The sequence below is a fragment of the Malaclemys terrapin genome, chromosome 1, assembly GCF_027887155.1.
Source record: "Malaclemys terrapin pileata isolate rMalTer1 chromosome 1, rMalTer1.hap1, whole genome shotgun sequence".
Lineage (NCBI taxonomy): Eukaryota > Metazoa > Chordata > Testudines > Emydidae > Malaclemys > Malaclemys terrapin.
Window position 1 is genome coordinate 332,330,670 of NC_071505.1, and position 26,795 is coordinate 332,357,464.

The following is a 26,795-nucleotide window of genomic DNA, read 5'->3' on the forward strand; positions in this document are numbered from 1 at the left end:
ACAGGACTCGACCCGGAGGCGAGGGCGAGGTGGTAGAAGAAGGTGGGCCGGCCCTCAACCCAGCCAGAACCAAGGGCCACCTAGACCACCTTCAGGCCCCAGGCAGAACTTTTGAAGGTGCGGTCGAGGACGGCGCCCCAGTCATCTCCCAGGATCCAGCCCCCTCCTTTCGGGATCGTCTCTCCCACTTCCACCGTGCTTGGTCCCTTATAACTTCGGACCGTTGGGTCCTCCGCACAGTGGAGAGGGGATACACTATCCAGTTTTCTTCTATCCCCCCCTCCCACCCCCCTTCCCCGTCCCTCTTCAGGGACCCTTCTCACGAGCAATTTGCAGTCCTTCCCTTCGGCCTATCCTCGGCCCCAAGAGTGTTCACGAAATGTATGGCTGTCGTGGCAGCGTACCTTCGTCGGCAAGGGATACAGGTGTTCCCGTACCTAGACGACTGGCTGGTACGCGGTCGCACCAAGGAGCAAGTTCAAGCTCACGTCCACATAATAGTGCACACATTCAACGAGTTGGGCATCCTACTCAACAAGGACAAATCCACTCTAGAACCTACCCAGAGAATAGAATTCATAGGCGCAGTTCTAGACTCCAGACGTGCACAAGCCATCCTGCCAGACAACCGATTTGGCACCATCACGAGCCTCATTCAAGGGCTCCAGGCGTTCCCAACTACCACGGTGAGGTCGTGCCTTACCCTGCTGGGTCACATGGCCTCCTGCACGTACGTAACCAGGCATGCCAGACTTCGGCTTCGCCCACTCCAGACCTGGGTGTCGTCAATATATCGACCACATCGGGACAGCCTGAACATGGTGGTCACGGTCCCGATCTCGGTCCTGACCTCCCTCACCTGGTGGCTAGATCACAATGTGGTCTGCGAGGGGATGCCATTTCACGCCCCACAACCCTCTCTGCACCTGGTCACAGACGCTTCATCTCTGGGTTGGGGCGCCCATCTCAACGAACACCATACCCAGGGCCTGTGGACTGCACCCCAGCTAGCCCTGCACATTAATGTTCGGGAACTGATGGCGGTGCGCCTGGCGTGCCAGGCATTTCTCAACCTCCTACGTGGCCGATGTGTGTTAGTTCTCATCGACAACACCACGGCCATGTTTTACATCAACAAGCAAGGAGGAGCACGTTCGTCAATTCTATGCCAAGAGGCCATTCGCCTGTGGGACTTCTGCATCGCCCACTCAATCCATCTCACGGCATCGTTCCTCCCTGGAGTCCAGAACACTATAGCGGACCGACTCAGCAGGTCCTTCCAGACACACGAGTGGTCTATCTGTCCGGACATCATACATTCCATCTTCCAAAAGTGGGGGTTTCCCCAGATAGACCTGTTTGCATCTCGAGACAACAGGAAGTGCCACGTGTTCTGCTCCCTACAAGGTCAAGCTCCGGGCTCCCTCTCGGATGCGTTTCTCCTTCCCTGGAAAGACCACCTGTTTTATGCCTTCCCTCCGTTTCCTCTGGTCCACAAGGTACTGCTCAAATTGCGCAGAGACCAGGCACAGGTAATTCTGGTCGCTCCAGCGTGGCCGAGACAACATTGGTACACCACACTGTTGGAACTCTCGGTTCAGACACCGATCCCGCTTCCGTTGTGTCCGGATCTCATCTCTCAGGACCACGGCCGGCTGCGTCACCCCGACCTGCAATCACTCCACCTCACAGCGTGGCTGCTCCATGGTTCACCCAGGCAGAGCAGCAATGCTCGCACTCTGTCCAACAGATTCTGCTGAGCAGTAGGAAGCCCTCAACACACACCACGTACCTGGCCAAGTGGAAGCGGTTCTCCTGTTGGTGCGAACAACGAGCCATGTCCCCGTTGCAGGCACCCATTCCTCTCATTTTGGAATATCTCCTCTCCCTAAAACAGCAGGGGTTGGCGATATCTTCAATTAGAGTTCACCTGGCCGCTATATCGGCCTTTCACCCAGGGGAACTCGCGTCCTCGGTATTCTCTAACCCGATGGTCGTTAGATTCCTCAAGGGCTTAGACCGGATGTACCCACAACAACGTCAGCCCGTTCAGACGTGGGACCTCAACCTGGTTCTCTCCAAGCTCACAGGTCCTCCATTCGAGCCACTGGCCACCTGTTCACTTTTGTACCTATCCTGGAAGACAGCCTTCCTTGTAGCCATCACCTCAGCAAGGCGCGTTTCTGAACTCAGGGCGCTTACATCCGAGCCCCCTTATACAGTTTTCCATAAGGATAAAGTGCAGCTTCGTCCACATCCTGCCTTTCTCCCTAAGGTGGTTTCTCCTTTTCATATCAACCAGGACATCTTTCTCCCGGTCTTTCATCCCAAACCACATGCCACTCGCCAGGATCAACGTTTGCATTCCCTGGACGTACGAAGGGCCCTGGCCTTCTATATTGACCGCACAAAGCACTTTAGAAAGACGACGCAACTCTTCGTTGCAGTGGCCGACCGAATGAAAGGCTCACCGGTCTCCTCACAACGCCTATCCTCCTGGATTACGTCTTGCATCCGGACTTGCTATGACCTGGCAGGTGTCTCAGCACCGCACCTCACCGCTCACTCCACGAGGGCCCAGGCTTCCTCGACGGCTTTCCTGGCACAAGTTCCGATCCAGGACATTTGTAGAGCAGCGGTTTGGTCATCAGTCCACACATTTACAGCTCACTATGCACTAGTGCAGCAGTCCAGAGACGATGCTGCTTTCGGATCAGCGGTTTTGCACACAGCAATGTCTCACTCCGACCCCACCACCTAAGTTGGGCTTGGGAGTCACCTAATGGAATGGATATGAGCAAGCACTCGAAGAAGAAAAGACGGTTACTCACCGTTGTAACTGTTGTTCTTCGAGATGTGTTGCTCATATCCATTCCAAACCCGCCCCCCGTCCCCACTGTCGGAGTAGCCGGCAAGAAGGAACTGAGGGGGCGCCGGGTCGGCTGGGGTATATATTCAGCGCCATGAAGGCGCCACTCTAGGGGGCTCCACAGCCGACCCGCCGGTGTTGCTAGGGTAGAAAATCTTCCGACGATCGTGCACGCGGCGCGCACACACCTAATGGAATGGATATGAGCAACACATCTCGAAGAACAACAGTTACAACGGTGAGTAACCGTCTTTTTTACAGCTTGGAAACTGAGGTACAGAGATGCTAGGTAACTTGGCCAAGGACTAGGGTGACCAGACAGCAAATGTGAAAAATTGGGACAGGGGTGGGGGATAATAGGAGTCTATATAAGAAAAAGACTCAAAAATCAGGACTGTCCCTATAAAATCAGGACATCTGGTCATCCTACCAAGGAGACACAGGAAGTCTGTGAAAGAGCAGGGAATTAAATCTGACTCCAGTACCTGAACCACAAAATCACCTTTCCCCTCTAAGTATTATGTTGTATTAAGTTAGTCACACCACAAAAAAAAAAAAAAAAAAAAAAATCCAGATCACAAGGGAAGATTTCAAAGTGTCTGCCAGCCATACACTATTATTCTGTTTATAATCCTTATGATTCGGTTGTCTTGGGAGAACAATCTGTTCTGGTTTTTTAGTTGCTAGAAAGCTTAGACTGGATTTGCTACTTCATATACTGCCTTCTCTTTAGCATCTGGGTTTCTGATATTTCATGTGTTCTAGCAATAGCTATTCATTTATTTAAATCAATCTCACTACCCTGATTTATCAACTGCTTGCAGATTTTCAGTGAATTTGGCATACAAGTTTGTCAGGTCCTGAATCATTTTGTTCACGTTAGCAAATGCACAATTTTTAGCAAGCAAATTTAACCCACAAATTCTTCTGTGGGATGACTTTGGCCTTCATTATAAAATGTGCAACCATTGGGCTAGTTTTTTGGGTGGCACATTCACCAAACATATTGTGATATGCTCTTGGTATTCTTTCACTTCAGCTAACAGACCAAACCAAACATTGTAAATGAGTTCCAAAACGTCTCAGCTTAAGGCTGATTCTGATTTACACTAAAGTCTCTTTAAATTACTCTGGCAGTGAAAGATGGCTCTAACATGGATATAGATGCATTTTTCTCTCCCTCCTTTTAAGGCCTCTTTATACTTCCCGAGCAATATAAAAGGGCCTTAGTTTAAACAGGAATCAGTTCTGTGTGTTGGAGCACGTGTCTAGCAAATGTAGATTCTGTTGGTGGCTCAGATAGTATGTTTACTGGGGCCATATCTGTACCTAGGCAGACAACATGTTCAAGGCATAAGCATATAGCCAGCATCTGTACCTCTATATACTTCAGCAGGAGTGTGGTTTTGAGGGCTGCACTAGTAGAGTTGGTAGGTCAGAGATGTATGTTGAGAGGGGTTTTAGGCTACATCCCTGCTTTATTCCTCATTCATCCTTGAGGTCAGTACATTTTTGCTTCTGTTTAAAAATAAAAAAGAGAGAGAACCACTTGCATATTGAAACCAAGAATTACATTTTTCCCTAGACAGTGTAATGTAAATACCCTAGAATCCAAAAGTGTGTGCAGCTACCCAAGCAGAGTTTAGAAAGGATCTAATATACTCTGACCTCATTATACCTATTGCCGCACGTGCCCCCCACAAAAAATTGTGCAAAGTATGATAACTTTTTGACATTTGTTGAGTTACTTACGAAAGAGAATAATTAAAGCATTCAGTCCCATTAATTTATCTCCTACATGCTTCCGCCTCAGGTGGCCTGACTGGCCAGTCCTGGATCATTTATACTGGAGACTTATTTTCATGAGAGTTGTTTATATTTGTGTATGTTATCAATCTCAATATATTGCCAGAAGCACTTGCAAAAAAATATGGTAGAGTTTTAAAATGAGAGAATAAAATAAGTCCCCTAATCTTCAGTCTCATGTTATTCTTAAATTGTGTTCTGGAGAGCATTAGAAGAATGAAACCATCAACCTAATTATACATTTAGAGTGCAAAATCTGATTGCAAAAGGTTAAAATGTAGCATAATTAAGAAATGTGATAAAGGCTGTACTTTTAGTGGTGGTGACCAGTATAAATTGTTTCCTATCTGGTAGTTAGTGATTTACACAATATTTCCCCCTTAGATAATAGTAATATTGTATTGATTTTTAAGCTTTGACTAAAGGATAAATAGTTTGTATCAATTCCAGTTCAGAAAAAGACCACTATGAGGCTCTCCATTAAACGCTGACTGCACTGTAGTAGGAAGCACACTAAGGCCTTGGCTACACTGGCAATTCACAGCGCTGCACTTGCTGCGCTCAGGGGTGTGAAAAAACACACATCCCGAGCGCAGTGCGTGCAGCGCTGTAAAGCGCCAGTGTAATCAGCGCCTGCAGCGCTGCATGCTCTCTCGCAGCACTGCAAGCTATTCCCCTCGGGGAGGTGGAGTACTTGCAGCGCTGTGAATCCGCGAGTGTAGCCAAGGCCTAACTGTACTTGTCTGAAGCAGGCCTGACCAGCTCCCAGACTTCAGCGCTGCAATGTGTTGCTACTAGTATCTGTGGTCTGCTGTGACTCTTTGAGACCTCCCTAGTCTATAGAACCCAGCAGAGGTTCATTTAAGCTCTGGTACAACACTTCCCCTTGCATTGTTGGTTGCTCTAATCTTGGCCTCATGGGCTCTGTCTTTTGGTGCTCCCCACTGCCCATTTTGAGCCAGAGTGGTCTATAAATAAATCAAAGAGGAGAGGCCGCACCTTAGGAGTGATCATTCAAAAAGTCACCATGGTGGCAGTATTGTTATGTGTGTCAGGTGTGGGGAGGCTAGACGACTGAGTCAACATCACCATTCTAATTCCTTAACACCATATGTGTCTCTAGTGGCAAGCCGCACAGAGTTGTTCACTCATACCAGCTGCTAAAGAACTGTCAGTCACTATCAACCTCTGCAGAGATGTATGTTTCTTTAAATCCGTAGGAGCTCTGCTTGGGAAGATACAAGGCAGAAGTTCTACAGTAAAGCAGAGAGTGAGAAAGATAAACTTTAAGGATCATATTTTTCCTTACAGTAATACAAAGAAATTCCTTCTGTGTTTTGAACATAACTCTTGCTGTGAACCTTTAACACTGTCACTTGGAACACCTTTCCCCTTAGATGCTGAATCTCTCCCACATTCCTTACTTGAGTTGCAGTTGGCCTCAACAGCATTACAAAAACTCATTTTACTTCATTTACTGGCACGAGTCCTTCACTAAAGGTGCAATACCTTTTAGGGTAACTTAATTTGGCTAAAATATATATTTGAACCAGGGTCACATTTATTTATGCCATGAATTCAGTTCAGCCCTTAGCAACATGCTTAAATCCGATTGATGTCAATACATTTAAGTATGAAGCACCTGTTTAAGTGCTTTGCTGAATAGGGATGGGATTACTCCTGTGCATAAAGGCTTTGTTGTTAAGCACATACTTAAATGCTTTGTTGAACTGAGATCTAGGAGGAAAAAGGTGGGGCATTCTCTCTTCAAGGAAACTGTCCTGCCAAAAAGATGTCTTATATTCAGGGTATTTAACAGTGAGGCATATTATCTTCTGAATTATGAGAACATATTTTCAAAGACCATCTGCTATTGTTCTGCATGAATCCATGGTGCCTGCAGTCTCTGAAATATTTCTAATTGTGCATTGCTTTTACTGAAAAAAGTCTTCTCTTTATGAGTAAGAGAGTAATTTTGGCAGAAGCTTCTTGAATCTGCAGCATGTGCTGTTAGATTGTTAGGTCTTAGTAATTAAAGTTATACATCTTTAAGAACTCTCAAAAATGTTCTTTTGTCTAGAATTTCTTATGAATTCATTATTGTAAAAGAATATTGGCAATAGTTTAGAGAAAAGATTCACTTTTGCTTTCTTTCTAGGTCAGTACTTCTGACAGACAATAACTTTATAAACTGGTGTTTATTGAGGAAGTATCATTATTTCCCTCTACTATAACTGTGGCAATAACAGTTTAAAATATTGTGTATTAGGAAACGACCTTAATGTCAAAAATGTATCTATGATGGCTTGTTGTGGAAACAAGGAATGACTTTTTCCAAACTGGAATTTTTGTGGTGGAATTAGTGTAGGTCTCCATCTCAAACTCTATCTATTTTGTTCGGTTGGACCTGTGTGTTCCTGTCTTAGATTAGGCTGTATAGTCATTGTTGGCTCGGTATTAATACTCTGCCTGGTATTTTGACCTTCACATCTATAAAATGCATAGCACATAAAGGCATGTAGGAAGGCTTTAGCTTTGTGCAATACAGATTTCCTATATGATCATGAGTAATATGAACATTTCAATAAGCTGAGAGAATAGTTTGGAGACCAATTCACAATGACTGACATTAATTGTGACTCTAAATAATCAGAGTTTAAAGCTCAACATCCTGGTCTCTGTATAGCATACTTGCAAATTGAAACTAACCAACTTTTTGCTAAGGTGCTTGTTGTTATTTAACATTTTTTATAGCTGTAGGTTGGGCTTCATTGTGCTAGACTCAGCACAATTATAAATGATGAAAAGTATTTGTCATCCTAGCAAACTCCTATCCCATTTGTGTGTTCATGTACACACAAATACCCAAAGCATTTGCCCTGAAAACCTTCTGTAAAAAATTGATTTCAAAAGATGTTAAAAAAACATCCTATTCCATGTTGTGAGGTAGTGTTTTAACTTTCATAGTTTTCTCTACCGTATCCTCTGCTCATCTCACTTGTGATTTCGTTGTTGTTTTTGTATCTTCCAGTCTCCATAAATTGCCAGTGTTTGAAAACACATTCAGTGTTAAGTTCATATTTTTATTTTATTTAACATCCATTCTTTTATAACAGAAATCTTATAAACTTGGCTTTACAACATGGAGATAAACTAGTATATCACAAATACACAGTTATAAACTGACGTATGGAGTCTCTAAACTGTATTAAAGAGACCTGCTACTAATCACTTTCTTCAGCCTTATGATACTGATCACATACTATGATTGATCATTTTCTCTGCTTCCTCTTCCTCTTCTCTCTTGTCAGTTGATAATGCCTTTCACTATCTGATGTTTAGGATCAATCATCTGCTTTTCTTAAATATTCATGCTTAAACTGTCTGCTAGTTGTTTTATCAAAACTCTATGCAAACTCTATCCTTTTTCCTTCTATCTCAATTTTGAGTTTAATTTTAACAGTTATTGAAAGGGTTTCTCTCCCTTCCTTAGCGTTCAAAGAAAGTTCTCAAACTGTCAGGTTTAATGGCAAGCAATGGCCCTCTTCCAGCAAATTACAAAAAGATCCACCAGATTTCTAAGTCATTTTTTTTCCCTTTTCCCCCGTAAAACTCTGACATGATGAGTTATTTTTTCTGATACCAGAATTTCCTACGCTTTTTAATAGCAGTCAATAGATTTTGGGGAGTCACTCATTTTCCACTATTTTGCTATAGTAATTCCAACAGCAACTAGGAGATGAGTGATCAGTTCTTTATGGCTTTTAGAAGACAGTGTTTTCAGGACAATTTAATAAAAATACTAAGGCGTTATCAGACAGCTGACATCATGTTATCTCCCTTATGGAGTCTCCAATGGCTTTCCAAAATGTCTTAGTTTTGGGGCATATCCACTATATATAGAGAAATCCTCCTTTTTATTTACATTCTCACCAGCATTTGCCTATCTTGTACCATAAACTTGTTTAATTTTAAGGGGAGTTAGGTAATGTTCAATTTTTTTAACTGCATAATGATCTTACTGAATTTCAGGAAGTGCAATGTTAACTAACCATCTCATGACCTTCATACAGTCAAAACATCCCGAAGAAATCTGCACATGCCCCTCTCTCTTCCCACCCAGAAGTTAGGGCACTCACCTGGGATCTAGGAAAATGGCAGAACAGAGAATGGGGTCTCAGACATCCTAGGGGAGTGTGCTAACCACTATGGTGAAGTAGGGCTCTCTGTCTCTCTCCTGTTGTAGCTGTTCCATTTTGTATAAATTATTAAATATTCATCAGGCAAGAGAGATGGACTGCCTTTATAGCTTAGTGGTTATAGCAGTCACCTGGAAGATGGGAAACCTACGTTCAGTCTATGCTCTATCATTCTCGCATCTCCTAGGTGAATGCCCTAACCACAGGGACATAAATTCAGTTTCTCCTGTTGGAGCTGTTCCACTTCGTGTCCATAAATTGAATATTCACTGGTGCAGAGAGAAAGCAAGTGACTCTCCTAGGATGTGGGAGACCCAGGTTCAATTCCTTGCTTCAATAAGTAATTTATCCACAGTAGAAGAATTCCAGCAGGAGAGACTGAGACAGAACCACCCCAGAATAGCCAACAGTTATTAGGGCATTCACTATACTATGGAAAAATTTGCAACATGCAAGCTTATAGCATAGAATAACTTGTAACCCCTTTTGTTTTTTTTTGTTTTTTTTTAAAGAATATATATTTTTTATTTTTCACCAGTCATCTAATAAATAAGCTGAAAATATTTTCAGAAGACATGGTACACATGTACCGCAGATGTACTGCAAACCTAATGACAATGTTAAATCAGAAAAGATGCAGGAGCAGCGCAGTAGTTACCCTACATCTAAGCAAAAAGCAATGACAAAGTGTATTCATGACCAATTTAAACAAAAAGTAATTTAAATTAGAGCACCTGTTAATTTGACAGCCCCAAACCACAGAAGACACAGTTATACATTTGGGAAACTAATATGTCTGGCACTGAAGCAACGCAGCAAATCCAGCTGTTGAATGAAAACCGGAATCTCTCTAGATCATAGAATTATGGGGTTAGAAGAGACCGCAAGATTCATCTAGTCTAACCTTCTGCCAAGATGCAGGGTTTGTTGTGTCTAAACCATCCAAGACAGATGGCTCTCCAGCCTCCTTTCGAAAACCTCCAATGAAAAAGCTTCCACAACTTCCCGAGGCAGTCTGTTCCATTGTCCTACAGTTCTTACACTTAGGAAGTTTTTCTTGAGATTTAGATTAAATCTGCCAGTACTTAATTTGTAATTAAAGGGGTGCTGGGGCCCAAGCAATTAGATTCCAGGGCTCAAGCAATTTTTTTACTTTCATAATTGACACGGCAAACCCAGAGGTGCTAGGGCTATGAACTGCCAAGCCTAGAAGTGCCAGTGCTCGGCCCTGGAACAAATAAAGCACTGAAATCTTCTATACTGTATTTTGAACCTGTTGCCTCTTGTCCTGCCCTCTGTGGCAAGTGAGAACAACTTTTCTCCATCTTTTTATGGCTGCCTTTCCAATATCTGAAGACCGCTATCATATCCCCCCTTAATCTCCTCTTTTCCAAACTATACAGGTCAGGGAAAGTGTGGGACCCTTATTCAATGGGGGAGGCAACCTAGTGACAGATGCTGTGGAAAAAGCTGAAGTACTCACTACTTTTTTTGCCTAGGTCTTCACAGACAAGGTCAGCGCAGCACTATATGGGGAGGAGGTGAGAAGCTGTCAGTGGTGAAAGAACAGGTTCAAGACTATTTAGAAAAGCTGGACATGCACAAGTCCATGTGGCCAGATGCAATGCATTTGAGGGTGCTGAGGGAGTTGGCTGATGTGATTGGAGAGCATTGGCCATTATCTTTGAAAACTCATGGCGGTCGGGGGAGCTCCCGGATGATTGGAAAAAGGTAAATATAGTGCCCATCTTTAAAAAAGGGAAGAAGGAAAATTCGGAGAACTACAGACCAATCAGCCTCACCTCAGTCCCTGGAAAAATCATGGAGCAGGTCATCAAGGAATCCATTTTGAAGCACTTGGAGGAGAGGAAGGTGATCAGGAACAGTCAACATGGATTCACCATGCCTGACCAACCCGATTGCCTTCTATGATGAGAGAACTGGCTCTGTGGATATGCGGAAAGCAGTGGACATGATATACCTTGACTTTAGCAAAGCTTTTGATATAGTCTCCCACAGTATTCTTGCCAGCAAGTTAAAGAAGTATGGATTGGATGAATGGACTATAAGGTGGATAGAAAGCTGGCTAGATTGTCGGGTTCAACGGATAGTGATCAACAGCTAGATATCTAGTTGGCAGCCGGTATCAAGCGGAGTGCCCCAGGGGTCAGTACTGGGGCCGGTTTTGTTCAACATCTTCATTAATGATCTGGATGATGGGATGGATTGCACCCTCAGCAAGTTCACGGATGACACTAAGCTGGTGGGAGAGGTAGATATGCTGGAAGGCAAGGATAAGGTCCAGAGTGACCTAGACAAATTAGAGGATTGGGCAAAAAGAAATCTGATGAGGTTCAATCAAGAACAAGTGCAGAGTCCTACACTTAGGATGGAAGAATCACATGCACTGCTACAGGCTGGGGACCGACTGGCTAAGCGGCAGTTCTGCAGAAAAGGACCTGGGGATTACAGTGGATGAGAAGCTGAATATGAGTCAACAGTGTGACCTTGTTGCCAAGAAGGCTAACAGCATATTGGACTGCATTAGTTAGAGCATTGCCAGCAGATCGAGGGAAGTGATTACTCCCCTCTATTCTGCACTGGTGAGGCCACATCTGGAGTATTGCGTCAAGTTTTGTGCCCCCCTTTCCCCCACCCACTACAGAAAGGATGTGGAGAAATTGGAGAGAGTCCAGTGGAGGCTGGGGCACATGACTTATGAGGAGAGGCTGAGGGAACTGGGATTGTTTAGTCTGCAGAAGAGAAGAGTGAGGGGGGATTTGATAACAGCCTTCAACTACCTGAATGGGGGTTCCAAAGAGGATGGAGCTACGCTGTTCTCAGTGGTGGCAGAACAATGGTCTCAAGTTGCAGTGGGGGAGGTCTAGGTTGGATATTAGAAAAAACTATTTCACTAGGAGGGTGGTGAAGCACTGGAATGGGTTACCTATGGAGGTGGTGCAATCTCCATCCTTGCAGGTTTTTAAGGCCCGGCTTGACAAAGCCCTGGCTGGGATGTTTTAGTTGGGGTTGGTCCTGCTTTGAGCAGGGGGTTGGACTAGATGACCTCCTGAGGTCTCTTCCAACCGTAATCTTCTATGAAACATATCCAGTTCCTTCATCCTTTGCTCATATGTCTTGCATTCCATCCCTGTGATCATCTTTGTTGCTTACCTCTGGATCCTTTCCATTTTCTGTACATTCTTTGTATACATCGGTGACCAACATTGGACACAGTACTCCAGCTGAGGCCTCACTAGTGCCAAGTAGAGCAGTAATATCACCTCTCATGACTTGCATGCTATGCCTCTATTAATGCAGCCTAAAATTGTATGTTTGCTGTTTTAGATACATAACTCTTTATAAGGAGACTTTTAATTGTTTATCTTGTTTCCCAGTTATACCAATAGAAAGTTATCAAAGTTTTCTTCTGTATCTCTTCTTTTCTCCAAAAACTTAACACAATGTGTCTTTGGTTTCCAAGGCTTTTGATAACAATCTTGTAGAACACAAAATTTCTGCTCTTTCAGAATTAGTCTAAATAATAATAATTCCCTGGAAATTCATTTATGCTTTGGCTATGACTTTATATTCCCCTCAGCAAATTAGAACTCTTGAGTCTGTAATAGGATATCCTGCTTCACAGGTGTATTGTGTTAAAGGAATACCTTGAGTCCAAAGTGAAACTTAATATATAAAAGTATGTAGTATACTGGCATATTATCTGCTTTCTTTATTTTCTTCGAGTACTGTCATTTCAGTTAGTTCTGTTGCTTGCGTGTTATTATTTATGTATATCTTCACCACATAAAATGGGGCTAGTTAACTCACAAGGTGCATGTCTGAAAGCACATATAATCTAATTGCACCCAATGACCAGTAAAGGGCAACAAAACTGTGGGGTGAGGTGTGACAGAAATGGAAGCTGCCTGCAATATCTTTGGGAAAACTTACTGAATTAAGTTTAAGTACCTCTAGGGTCCATTTTATTAAACACAAAGATTATATATTATTGTGAGGATGGATGATCAAAGGACTATATTGAACAATGTGACAGACAAGCATGGACTTTTGGAATAATAGGTGTGAAGTGGATTTCCTGGGATATATCTAGGGGGAGGTGAACACACATACCCTAACCTGGGTTATGCAAAACCCCTGCCTTTTGAAGTGGGCCCTGAGGAGTGTTCCAAACTCTATAAAGAAAAGACTAAACCAGGGATCGGCAACCTTTGGCATGCGGCTCGCCAGGGTAAGCACCCTGGTGGGCCAGGCCCGTTTGTTTACCTGCCACGTCTGCAGGTTTGGCTGATCACGGCTCTCACTGGCCACGGTTCGCTGCTCCAGGCCAAAGGGGGCTGCAGGAAGCGGCAGCCAGCACATCCCTTGGCCCGTGCCAAAGGTTGCCGATCTCTGGACTAAACTATTTATGGTTGTTCTGGTTCTGAGCCAAGGCTGTTATGAGCTTGTAGCCACAGGAAAAACCCTTTGTGAGGTTTGAAGGACTGATTCCAACCAGAGCCCTTGTTGGGGTGTGATGTTTGGTAAGCTTATTAGCTTGTGTGTAGGGCCTTTTATTGTTTTTAATGTTTTCTCTGTAATGCTTTCACCTTAAGAATAAATATGTTTGCTTATAAAGAGCTCTGTGGTAGTTTATAATGTCTGCTTATTACAGCTGTTCAAAGTGAAAGCAAAGTGCAGATGCTGGTGTGTTTAGGCAGTCTGGCTTGCTAGGGATATCACAGTGTAGGTAGGAAACGGTGGATCCTGGAAAAAACTCAGTTGGGAGGGAGAGACACATTGGTCTCCAGCCAAGAGAGGCGATGGCTGAGGAGCTGGGAGCCTAGAATGGGGTCTCTCGAGGGACCACATAGGGGGAATACAAGTGTAGTTGCCCTGAATTGTGACATGGGGATGACAGAGGAAAGATTGGTCCTGGATGTTAAGGTTACATGTTTATTTTTTGACAATGAGCCATTGGTACAATAGTTCAATTTGGGCAGGGGCTGAGCAACAAGCAGTTTAGGGGCTCTGGCCCTCGGAGCAGGGTCTGAGCAAATAGCAAACACAGGCCATCCAGCCTAGGGTGGGTAGGCTTTCACCCCAGTGTTGGGGGCTGGCAGCAGCAGGGGTTCCAGCCCATGGCTCTGACAGGAACCTGAGGGTTCTGCCACTGGGTTAGTGGGGATCCCACTGAAACACGCTGAACTAGACTCTGGCAACACAATCAGACTAATGTCTGGTGTCCCTTGGCTACTTCCTACTACCCCTTTGAAGTGTACCTCCATCTCCTGGGGTTCCCCCATCTCCCCAGGGTATATGGCCAGCGGCAGTCTCAGTAGCTCCTCCAGGTACTGGTCAGTCGGCAGTCCCGGCTCCTCCTCTGGGTTCTCAGCAATGTAGAGCTCAGTCTTGGCTGCAGGGCTCGACAGTGGTCTTCCTTCCCCAGCTCTTGCATAACTGAGCTGCAGGGCCCATCTTTTAAACTTCCTGTGCCCCTCTACTTCTGGCATTGCTTGCCTGGCTCCACCCACCAGCAGTTAGAGAGTGGTTTCTCCCCCTCAGTCTCGGAGGGAGTCCATGCCGCCTCACTACAATGTGTGATAACATTTTTTTTAATTTAAGTGATATCACTGGTGGGCCTTCCTGATGAAAAAAGTTTTAAGAAGGTATTTGAATGAAGCAAAAGTGATTGCCTTGTGTATATTTAAATAACTGTTTTCCTTAAGAATAAGCATAGTACTGATAACATAGTATGAGCTCTTTAACAAAATTACATTAACATAAGACTACCTTGTTAGAATAGAGCTGGGATGGCCTACCTTGAGGAAAGTGAGCCAGAGAAGAAGTTTATTCTTCATTTGTTTTGCTCTAGCACTTGGGAGTGCTGGTCATGGACCAGGCCCCCCATTGTAGGAGGTTTACAAACACAGAAAAAAGACAATAGTTGCCCCAAAGAGCTTATACTAGGAAGTGGCAGTTCATATCTGTAAATGATCAGACAGGCTGGCAAATACAATCAGGTGTGCCATTTTCCCACTATTAATCAGAGAAATGCATCACACTAAATCTGTGACCTGACAAACATCCCCACCTTGTTTACATTGTCTCATTAACACTACAAAAGTGATTTCCACCCTTTCTTGTCAACTACTGAGAATTACGTACTTCCAACTTAAATTAAATTGGCTCGTTAGCATTGACCCCCCACTTGGTAAGGCAACTCCCATCTTTTCATATGCTATGTATTTATACCTCCGTACTGCATGTTCTACTCCATGCATCTGATGAAATGGGGTTTAGCCCACGAAAGCTTATGCCCAAATAAATTTGTTAGTCTCTAAAGTGCCACAAGGACTCCTCATTGTTTTTCCTATTAACCTATGTTCATTTTATAATAGTTCTGATGAAGCACATTCTGCTCAGTTTCAAAATAACAAATGCAACATTCTCTAAGTCTGTTTTTTCTTTCCTTGCAGGGTCAATGATTGTATCTTGCGAGTGAATGAGGCTGATGTATCAGAGGTCTCTCACAGCAAAGCAGTAGAGGCACTAAAAGAGGCTGGTTCTATTGTGCGATTGTATGTTCGGCGAAGGAGACCTATTCTGGAGACGGTTGTAGAAATCAAATTGTTCAAAGGCCCTAAAGGTAAATATGTAAAAGAGAACCCACATTTTGACATTTCGTTCTCGCTGCATAACTAAACTCTTCATCATTGTGTAACTGGCACCTCAGCCTGATGTTTTGGAATCTGGCTGTGCTGATGTATATTGAGAGCTGAAATGAAATGCTTCTGGACTGTCATTGTCGGAGTTCAGTTGCCTGTTTTCCCTGCAGCTGTTGATGAGAGCACTGGAATCTAATATTCAGTACAGAGGGAATTTGGGCAGCTGGTCTGTTTTAGACAGTAATGATTGCAGAGATAGCTCAGTGCTTGCAAAGGAAGGACAGAAGAGGTGTCAGCCAGTGAGCTGTGTCAGCCTGTGAGCTGTCAGGCAGCCCTCCTTCTTCCAAACCTTCTCCCCAGCTCCAGCATCTGCCTTTCATTTAGGATGTTGTTGGATATGGTCTTCTCCAATTCCCCTTCGTTCAGGAGGCCATATGATCATCCCCCGACTTCTCCTTCCACAGTTTCCCCTAAATTTCTCTCTCCCAAAGCTACAGTTGAAAGAATAAGAGCGAGAACAGACTGTCCTAGCAAGATAGCTCACTTGTCCTTGAATAAGCTATTTTTCTCCTCATCAAGTTGCCATGGAAATGTAGTATAAAACCTTCCCTGCACACAGGCTTAAATCACTTTGTCTTCACTAGCTAAACCCCCTGGCTGGTGAAGGAGCCCTTTGGACATTGTGAAGACTTTGGTGTAAATTGCAGGATCTCACAGAAAACCTGAAAATAAAATATTTCTTAGAAGCAATTCTGCTCATATGTAAAACTTTCAGCATTACTCTTTCCCCCTTTCTTTTTACTAAAGGTATTTGCATGAAAACAAGACCTTTCTTTCTTAAGCGCTCATTTGATCCTAATGCTCATTCCCACCTGAAAAGCATCTTTTTGAAACTACCTTATTTTCCATAGCTAATAATACCACGAACAGAACTGTTACTTTCAGTGGGGGTGGGGGGAGAATAGGCAGCAGATACCAATCAACTCTTAGTCAATAAGGGGCCTAATTCATTTCTAGGATAGCTCCAATCACTTCAGTGGAGATTTTCCATCAGACCACATGGCTCCATGATTGTTTTTTTTATATAGATGTCTTTAGTAATAATGAATGAGTCAGGTGAAACAAAGTCTGACATATTCATTGGATAGTTTGGAAATAATTTTTTCCAAACTGGCTTTCATTAGATTTCATCTCATCTTTAAAGAGTTTGTGTTTCTGGAAGTTGGTATGACAGCATTAGTGGATTTTATTTGTTTACTGAGAAATTTTGTAATGTTCTGTGAAAAATAGCACAAAGTCTTGCATATTGTAAGTACCTCTATATTAGGAATATCACAAGCATTTGATACTTGGACTTCAACACTATATGGTTCACCACTTACTATTGCCAAACAGTAAGGTACATTTAAATGTGCATCTGAGGGAAGAATTTAGCCCTAAGAATCCAGAATGTTATAATACAAAATTGACTTTCAAATTCAAAGCAGTCTATGCTGGGAGACTTTATATGTAGATGTTAAATTGGAACAGTACAGGAAGCAGTGTTTTAAAAAATTTTGAATTAAACAAATGTACAGTGCAACTGTTATCTTGAGTAACCTAAAGAAACTAAACATAACACATCCTTTAAGCTTTTGATGAGACAGAAATAATTTAGCTTTACTGCATTGTAGAAATGGAAATGAGATGGTAGCACTTTATTAAAAAAAATTCTTGCAAGATTTTTCATTTTTGTTGTGTGCCTAGAACAATTTTGTTTTGTTTGTTACAGAACAGAGTCAATATGAAAAAAGCTTTTACGACAAATGAAGAACTTTTTACCTCTTAGTTTTACAAGTATTCATTTGAAGGTTCTAGTTAATGAATATGTAATTTATTGCAGACATATACTCCAGCTATTGAATTGTATTATTAAACTAGGTGTTTCTTAAATTTCCATTTTAGCATTACTGAAAGTAAGTTAACTGAAAAGCAGGTTGAAAAAATTAAAGTAAATAATCAGCTCTTGGAAAAAAATAAGTCTTTATGCTTTATAGTTTGAGCTGTAAGTGATGTGCCTGTATGCTTCATATGTATTACAGAGGAAGGAGGAAGAAGGAAAAGAGGAGGAAAATAATATATATATGCTGGTTAAATTTTTTGAAATTAGTATTAATTTTCATATAGTAGCAATTTTAATCTGATTATTTCAAAGTCTTATATCAACGATTAGTCAGACCTTGTGAGGTAGCTGTGTACCTCTGTTATGTCCATTGTACAGATGAGTAAACTGAAGGACACAGACGTTACAAGAGGCCACACAGCATGTTAGTTCTAAAGTTGGGAATAGAATCTAAAGATCTTGGCTTGTAGGCTTGAATGCTAACATCTATCCCTGGCACTACACTCTGTCCATTCACACTGAAAGTAGTTTGTCTGTGAATTACGCTTTCCTATCATTGCTATAAACCATAGAAACCATTTAGTATTTATATACCCAAAGAGATTTATAATCATTTATCTTATTTTCAACAAGAAAAACTGTTAGTTTTCAGACAAGAAGGCTGTTCTGATGTCAAACCTATTATAGCAAAGAGATTTAAAAATGCTCCTTTTGTGTCTTTGGCCTGGTCCACACTAATCCCCCACTTCGAAGTACCTTAGTTCGAACTTACCACGGGTCCAGACGCGGCAGGCAGGCTCCCCCGTCGATGCCGTGTACTCCTCTCGCCGAGCTGGAGTACCGGCGTCGACGGGGAGCACTTCCGGGATCGATCCAGGATCAATTTATTGCGTCTAGACAAGACACGATAAATCGATCCCAGAAGATCGATTGCTTACCGCCGGACCCGGAAGTAAGTGTAGACCTACCCTTTGTTTCAATATACTGCTGACTTCATTACCTACTGTGCTGAGAATACACCTCACAAAACTGAGTCTTGCCCTCTGCAGCATCACCTACACTGAATGATCAATTCCTGTACTTGTATGTGCATGTGCAGTAGCTCATACTTGTCAGTGTTTGAAAGCTATAAATAAGGAAATTTGCAGAGCGAAAATACATGTGTTTATTTTTAGCTGAAGTACATAGGACTAGGAGAAACTTTTTGGAGGGATTTAAATGTTTTACAAAGTTAATCTAACTAGGGATGGTTGGCATGTAAACTGATGATTTTGCATCAGATGTGGATTTGTGTGGCAGAATGGAAGCCAGCATATTGCAAATATATTATAAATGCAAAACAAATAAGTGTACACGAAATATATTAAGAAGCCATGTAACCCTTCAATTTGACTATTTGCAAAAGAGATGAGTGAGGATACCTCTGAACTGTTAAGCATTTTTTCAAAATTCCAAGACCAGTCTGACCTCCTGTTCAACACCAGCCATAGAACTTCCTTAAAGTAATTCGTAGATCAGATCTTTTAGTAAAACATCCAATCTTGATTTAAAAATTGCCAGTGATGGAGAATCCACCATAACCCTTGCTAAATTGTTCCAGTGGTTAATTACCTATTATTTAGCTTCAACTTCCAGCCATTGGATTGTGCTATACATTTGTCTGCTAAGTTTGTTCCCCGTGTAGGTACTTATAGACAATGAGTAAGTCATCCTTGAACCTTCTCTTTCTTAAGATAAACAGATTGAGCTTCTTGAGTCTACTACCTTAAGGTATGCTTTTAAAACCTTTAATCATTTAATTAACATGATAGGTCCAAATTTTCCAACAGGTCCATACCTATGTAGTTACAGAAACTCTGTGTGTATTCAGAAGTTTGCCACACCCCTTTTTGAAAATATTGTTTAGAATGTCCTTGAGCTATCTTCTGATAAAGATACAGGCAGTCCTCGACTTTACGACGTTCAACTTACAACGAACGGCATTTACGACGCTTCTGAATTGACACCCTGATTCAACTTACAACAATTGGTTTCGACTTTGACGTTCGGTCCCGCAATGGAGGGGATTGCGATTACGATGTTTTGACTTACGATACAATTTTCAGGAACCAATTGTGTCATAAGTCCAAGGACTGCCTGTACAGAGAGAGAGAGAGTTTTAAAAGCCTGATCATTACAGAATCTTTTCTTTATCATATGTTAGGAAATTGTCCCTAATACATAAATCAAAGACACAAGTTTAGCAATATACTATTACTGGAAATGAAAGACCAGCTATTTATGAAATGCTGTGCAAGTGCATTTCCTACCAGGACCAGCTCTAGGCACCAGCAAAGCAAGCACATGCTTGGGGCGGCACAATTCCAGGGGCGGAATTCTGGCCATTCTTTTCGTTTGTTTGTTTTGCTTGGGCAGTGCTCTCGGAGCTTGGGGCAGCAAAAAACCTAGAGCCGGCCCTGTTTCCTACTGGTCTGTTTCAGAACTCTCCCTGGGCCTAGAATTCAGCAACCAGTTTCTTTTCAGTTGCTACAGCCTCCTACAGAGCAGATATATTCAATATGTCCCCACATACAATATCTATTTCTGATTGACAGTCAATGGGATTAGGCTCCTAAGGGATTTAATTGTTTTGAAAATTCTATCCCTGGATTGAAAGTTTGTGTTTTCTTTCCTGTGTATGGAAACATAACAAGAATAATGACAATGAGAATGGATTTATTTTTTTTAATCATCAGTGTCACAGCTGTATACAGCATAGTATTTGTATCAAGGAAACAAGTGTGCATAAATTTAAACACTTTGTCTAAGATGGTACTTGGTCAGCCTTTGTAATTTTACATGTAAAATAGCTTTCTGTGAGACCTTGCAACAAACTGATTATTTCTTATGAGGAATGAATTACAAACTTTAGCAGCATTCTCCCTTGTGTCCTGTCTGTTCAAAAATTATAATATATAAACCCATTTATTTATAATTGAGTAAAGCTTTTTGAAATGAATAAATTTTATGGATCTCTGGGGTCTTCAGGAATCTTTGCTATTTGATCATTCCATACAATTTATATTTTGTTGACAACAAAACAATTGTTGTGTGCTTGATCAGTGATAGAAGTTTAACTTGATTTTTATTTTAAATTTTAAAGGATCAGCTAGGCAAGCCTATGATGCCCTGATTGCAGCCTTAGTCTTTCTGATATCCAGACATGCTATGTGTATATTATCCAGGTCTGTTAGTTGTTTACTCTGATGCAAATATAAGACTTTAAAAATAGATGCGCCTCTTTGGTTCACTCTATGAAGGTCTTATTGTGTACTTTTTCCATACACAAAGTGCAACCATGTACTTTCAGTCTGAATTAGTTTTTGATCAAAAGAGAACCACAAAACAAGAAAAGGAGCAAGGTGTTTCTCTTCTCTGTAGCAGGCTGTATTTGAACAGAATGTGGAATAACAGTTGCCTTCCGGAGACAGCAGAGTCCTAGAAATTTAAAAATGCAGAGCACATAAAATCCTATCATATGCCTAGCAACACACACACATTACTTTATTGTCACTGAAAGTTTCTGTTGTATCTGCATATAGTAACAAATCAGTTTTGGGGAGGTAGAGAGTACCATATTACTTAGGGTCTTATGGGAAAGGCAGGCTGAGTTGTGTAATTAGCATGGTTGTACACAGAGAGGGATCCCTATGAAGTTCATTAATTTCAATAAGCTTATAAAAAAACAAGCAACAAGTAAAATTCCACTGTGACGCACAGGATATGTCTACACTGCAATAAAACACCCGTGGCTGGCCCAAGTCAGCTGACTCATGCTGGCGGGGCTCAGGCTGTGGGGCTATAAAATTACAGTGTAGACGTCTGGGCTTCTGCTGGAGCACCGGCTCTGGGACCCTGCATGGAATTTTACTCTTGTGCGTAATTATTTTTTTTAAAACCTATCACTTCTTCAGATGAGAAAACTCAGAAATATTAAGAGCATTGAGAGTTCTCACAGTAGATTTCTTATCTTTAGTGGCTCTTCTTATTATTCTGTTCTTGTTTTGCAGGCATAGCTCCCATTGACCGAGTGGGAGTGCTGCAAGCAGAACTACTGCAGAATATTGTATTTACTGAAGAAAAAGTCCCCCAGAGAAAGTCAGGTCAAGGTGAAAAAGGAGAAGAGCTTTATTCAAGTTAGCCTTTTTGATAGAGAAATTTGCAGGGTCCCAGAACCTGGGCTCCTGCCCAAGCGTGAATGTCTATACTGTAATTTTATAGCCCCACAGCCTAAGTCAACAGACAAGGCCAGCTGAGGGTGTTTTATTGTAGTGTAGACTCCTAGTGTCATGGATGGATGGTAAACTGTTTCAGCCAGGGCATTAAGGGCTTGCTTCACTCTATGTAAATATGAAATGTAGAAAACTACAAAAAAAGGCAAACATACCATTTTCATTTTTTTCCTACAAGACCTTTTAAACTATGGTACACACAATGATGTCGCCGTATATTAGCAAACATAGCACAAATGCTTTTCTCAAGTGATGTGATCACACATAGGCCAAATGGCTATCTAATGATGTTAACCTTGCGTCAAGTTCTTGCTGAAGCTCTTCTTCCTAGACACATTTGCCAACGTACTTTCAGATTCCTTTCTTTACAGAACCTTTAAATCAGATAAAACGGTAATTTAAAGAATCTTTTATTTATAGATAGTAGAATTCTACCATTGTTAAGCGGACAGTTGGTAGCCTTGTTATACATAGACATGATGTCAGAGCATATATAACAAGGGGTTTGATTGATAGCTTAAGCCCGTCTGTCATACACTAGAAAGAAAGCCAATTTAAAAACAGAAAATATTAGTTTCAGTAACTATAGCAGTGCAGGATCATACATTTTTGTTTGTTTTTCAAACAAATTTTCAGGAGTATAATAAACTCCTGACCTCACTTCCGTAGCAAATGAGACGTTTAGAAGATAACACAGCTGCAGAAAAGATGCTTAGATAATGAAAAACAGATGAGAGCAGGAAACCTGGGAGGAGAAATGGCAGATTAAAAATAGCAAATAAGAAACAAATGTAAAACAGAACTGATTATGCCATCTGGAAATTCTGGTGGCTTGAGCTTCTGCTCTTGTATTTTAATTCACCATTGATCCTATTTATTATTGGAGTGGAGCTCAAGTCATGGATCAGGTCCCCCTTGTGCTAGATGCTGTACAAACAGAGGATAGACCCCCAAAGAGCTTAAAATCTAAGTATAAGATAATAGAATAACGGCCTTGTTTTACTAGTGAACTGGAATACAAGGGCATACTTCCTTCTGGAAATTTTACATGGGCTTAAAAATCTCAATAAAACGGAAGATATGAAATTCTGTAGATAAACATTTGAGCTAAATACCTGAACCTCAACTTTTAATATATAGTATAAAAAAGTAGAGAAATGGGGTTAATTTCCCCCCTCTTTCTATGAGTAGATAATATTAACTGGCCATGAGGTACTCTAATTGGGACTGACAGAATATTGAAAATATAGCCTGCCAGCTGCCCTCTGAGTCACTATCTTAGAAAGGTGCAGACCCACTGGAACTAAGGATCCCAGTAGGCCAAAGTCTAGGTCTATTACTCCTTCCTATTGGCTCTGATAATGGATTTTTTCCCATTGTGGTTGAATTTGACCAATAAAAAATATTTAATTGTATGCCTCTATTTTTCTTAGTGAGTACATTTAAATATACATTCAATGTTGCTCTCAGGCTCCTGACACCTAGCCTATGTAGAGATCTGCTTGGACCTAATTTTAAATCCTGACCTAGACCTGATCCCAAGCTGATCACAGCTGACCCAACCCGAAGAATGTCGAGTCATTTTCAGACCTGACCCAACCCAACCCTGCACTTCTTCCTGAACCTGTGTCAGTGCCACCACTGCCAGCGCATCCTTGGGGCTCAGCCTGGTGGGGGCTTCCTGCTCCCCTGGCCCGGGCACATGATCTGTCTCTGGCTGCCTCCTACTCATGTCATTGACATGACAGCTACCTGCCCCACTCCTGTTGCCACTGCTGCCTCGCTCTGCTGCATGTGCAGTGGATTGAGCAGTGCTATGACTTACCAGCACACTCACTCCACAACACACACAGTGCAGCAAGTGTCAGTGGCCAGCAGGAGTGGGGCACACAGCGGCAGCGGCACTAAAGCCATGGGCATGAGGAGGTGTTCAGAGATGACTCGACCCGAGACGGTCAGGTTGTTTTCGGACCTGATTGAATCTGACACTTGTAGCTGGGTCCCATCAGGTTTGGATTTAATTGTAAAGCTTCTAAGTCAATGTGTCCCTTTGTGTTGCAAAGCTTGGGCAAGTCTGGCCTAATCCTTTTGTTTTAAGACAAAACTGGGGGAAGGGAATGAAGTATGCTAATTCTCTTGTACAATCCAATGCAAATAAAAATTGTGAAATAAGAATTTAGGTAATAAGTAGAGTGGGGTGATTTAAAAAATTGCCCAAAATATTTTTCAGGGGACCAAAACTGTTCACAAGTTCAGGTTTGACAATTTTTGACAAATGTGGCTAATAGTTTCTGCCAAAAAAAAAAAAATAACCCCTGTGAAACCAAAATTTTTATAAATCTTCAAACCATTTTGACATTTCATTTTGTAGCATTTCAGAAATATTGATTCAAATGACTTTTCTTTTCTTTTCTTTTCTTTTCTTTTTGTTGTTGTTGAGAAAAACTGAAAAAAATCAGTATTGGTTCAAAACAAATAAAGGGTTGGTTTTTTTAGGTGACCAGATTGAAAATTACAAAAAAAAAAAAAAAAAGTTCTATTCATTTTGAACCAACAGTGATTTTTTTTGGTCATTGAAAAATCAATTACATCTCTACCCCGATATAACATGAATTTGGATATAACGCGATAAAGTAGCGCTCTGGGGGGGCAGGGCTGTGCACTCCAGCTGATAAAAGCAAGTTCGATATAACGCGGTTTCACCTATAATGCAGTAAGATTTTTTGGCTCCTTAGGAAAGCGTTATATTGCGGTAGAGGTGTATTTGCTTAGCTGAAGTAAAAAGTAATCAAAGGAGGAGAAAAGACAACAGGGAACAGTAAGAAAGCAAAGTGCTTATTGGGTAGTGAAGTAATGTTATACTTTCTGATGTAAATGTTTGAACACTGAGTTTCAGTTTCATGGTTGCCACATGTCCCCTATATGCTGACTATGTTGGTGCAAAGGGAGTACAGAGCAGGTATAAAACCTCCCTAATAAATAACACTTATTCAGGGGGGTCATATGACCTCATACTTCCAGGAGTGGCGCCAGAGTTTTTGGTGCCCTAGATGGGGGTCCTTCCGCGCTCCTGATCATCGTCGTTAATTCTGTGGTGGGGGGGTCCTTCCGGAGCGAGTGAAGGACCCACCGCAGAATTGCTGCCGAAGACCTGGAGCGTGGAAGGACCCCCCGCCGCCGAATTGCCGCCAAGTGCCGCCCTCCCCCCCAAATCCTGGTGCCCTAGGCGACCGCCTAGGTCACCTAAATGGAAGTGCCAGCCCTGCATACTTCCCTCACAAACACATAGCTTAAGGCTTTTGATACTGCCTCACATGACATTCTCATAAACAAACTAGGGAAATACAACCTAGATGGAGCTACTATAAGGTGGGTGTATAACTAGTTGGAAAACCATTCCCAAAGATTAATTACCAGTGGTTCATAGTCAAACTGGAAGGGCATATCAAGTGGGGTCCCACAGAAATTAGTTCTGGGCTCTGTTCTGTTCAATATCTTCATCAATGATTTAGAAAATGGCATGGAGAGTACACTTATAAAGTTTGCGGATGATACTGTGCTGGGAGGGGTTGCAAGTACTTTTGAGGATAGGATTAAAATTCAGAAATGATCTGGACAAACTGGAGAAATAGTCTGAAGTAAACAGGATGAAATTCAGAGTACTCCACTGAGGATGGAACAATCAGTTGCACACATAGAAAATGGGAAATGACTGCCTAGGAAGGAGTACTACAGAAAGAGATCTGAGGGTCATAGTGGATCACAAGCTAAAGATAAGTCAACAGCATAACACTGTTGCACAAAAAAAAAAAAGGCAAACATAATTCTGGACTGTATTAAGTGTTGTAAGCAAGACATGAGAGTTATAAGCAAGACACGAGAAGTAATTCTTCTGCTTGATTCTGTGATGATTAGGCCTCAGCTGAAGTATTGTGTCCGGTTTTGGGCGCCACATTTCAGGAAACATGTAGACAAATTGGAGAAAGTACAGAGGAGAGCAACAAAAATTATTAAAGGTCTAGAAAACATAAGCTATGCAGGAAGATTGAAAAAATTGGGTTTGTTTAGTCTGGAGAACAGAAGGCTGAGAGGGGACATGATAACAGTTTTCAAGTACATAAAAGATTGTTACAAGGAGGAGGGAGAAAAATTGTTGTTCTTAGCCTCTGAGGATAGGACAAGAAGCAATGGGCTTAAATTTGAGCAAGGGCAGTTTAGGTTGGACATTAGGAAAAACTTCCCAACTGTCAGGGTGGTTAAGCACTGGAATAAATTGCCTAGAGAGGTTGTAGAATCTCCATCATTGGAGCAGGTTAGACAAACACCTGTCAGGGATGGTCTAGATAATACTTAGTCCTGCCATGAGTGCAGGGGACTGGACTCGATGACCTCACGAGGTCCCTTCCAGTCCTACAATTCTATGATTCTGTGGTACACACTTAACCTGTACGCGAGTCAATGCTGAATGTTTGCTATTGTTGCTGAGGTATTGTTTAAGTTTTCCCATTAGAGTCTGAGGGAAGTTAATATGTTGTGTGTAGTATATTTCTGTTCCTGTTGGAGATGGAAAAAATATTAATGAGAATATGCAGAGGTGGTCACCCTCAGTATAAGGGTATGTCTGCACTGCAGAGCAAGCCCAGGCTCTTACCCAGGTGTTGCTCTGGCCCCTCTGCTTTCCACACACAAAAGCCTTTTATCTACAATGAAAGCAGTTCCCAGTTCTGCTTTTATTTGGGCTGGTAACCAGCCCTCTTTGCCCTGAGGAAGCAGGCTAATAGTCCTCCAATGCCTTCCCACAATTCCCCCATGTACTCAGAAGGACAGAAAAGTTCTCCCACAATGCACTGAGAAAGAGCAGCTCAGCTTACTGCTGCACAGAGAACTTAGGGTGTGCCTCCAAAAGTCCTAGCAACACACAGAACAGGAGGACATACACCAGTGAGGTCATAGTAATGGGTTTCACAGTATGGTTGTTCACCCAGGTGCTGATCACCCAGGCTAACTGCAGAATGATGCATCTTTAAAGGACTACTGGGGTATGCTTAAGTGGTGTCCCATAACTTTGCACTTCCTTGCTTTGGACAGTTTGCATTTGCA

The 26,795-nt window shown here is 42.1% G+C and overlaps 1 protein-coding gene across 11 annotated transcripts in view; it reads left to right on the plus strand.

Moving 5' to 3' along the window:
- DLG2 (discs large MAGUK scaffold protein 2) overlaps positions 1-26,795 on the plus strand; it is a 1,481,925-nt gene that overhangs the window by 1,025,378 nt on the left and 429,752 nt on the right. For all 11 annotated transcript variants that reach the window (XM_054015731.1, XM_054015732.1, XM_054015733.1 and 8 more), the window contains one exon: positions 15,354-15,523. In XM_054015731.1, the coding sequence (XP_053871706.1) occupies positions 15,354-15,523 (170 nt within the window). The remainder of the gene's footprint in view (positions 1-15,353; positions 15,524-26,795) is intronic.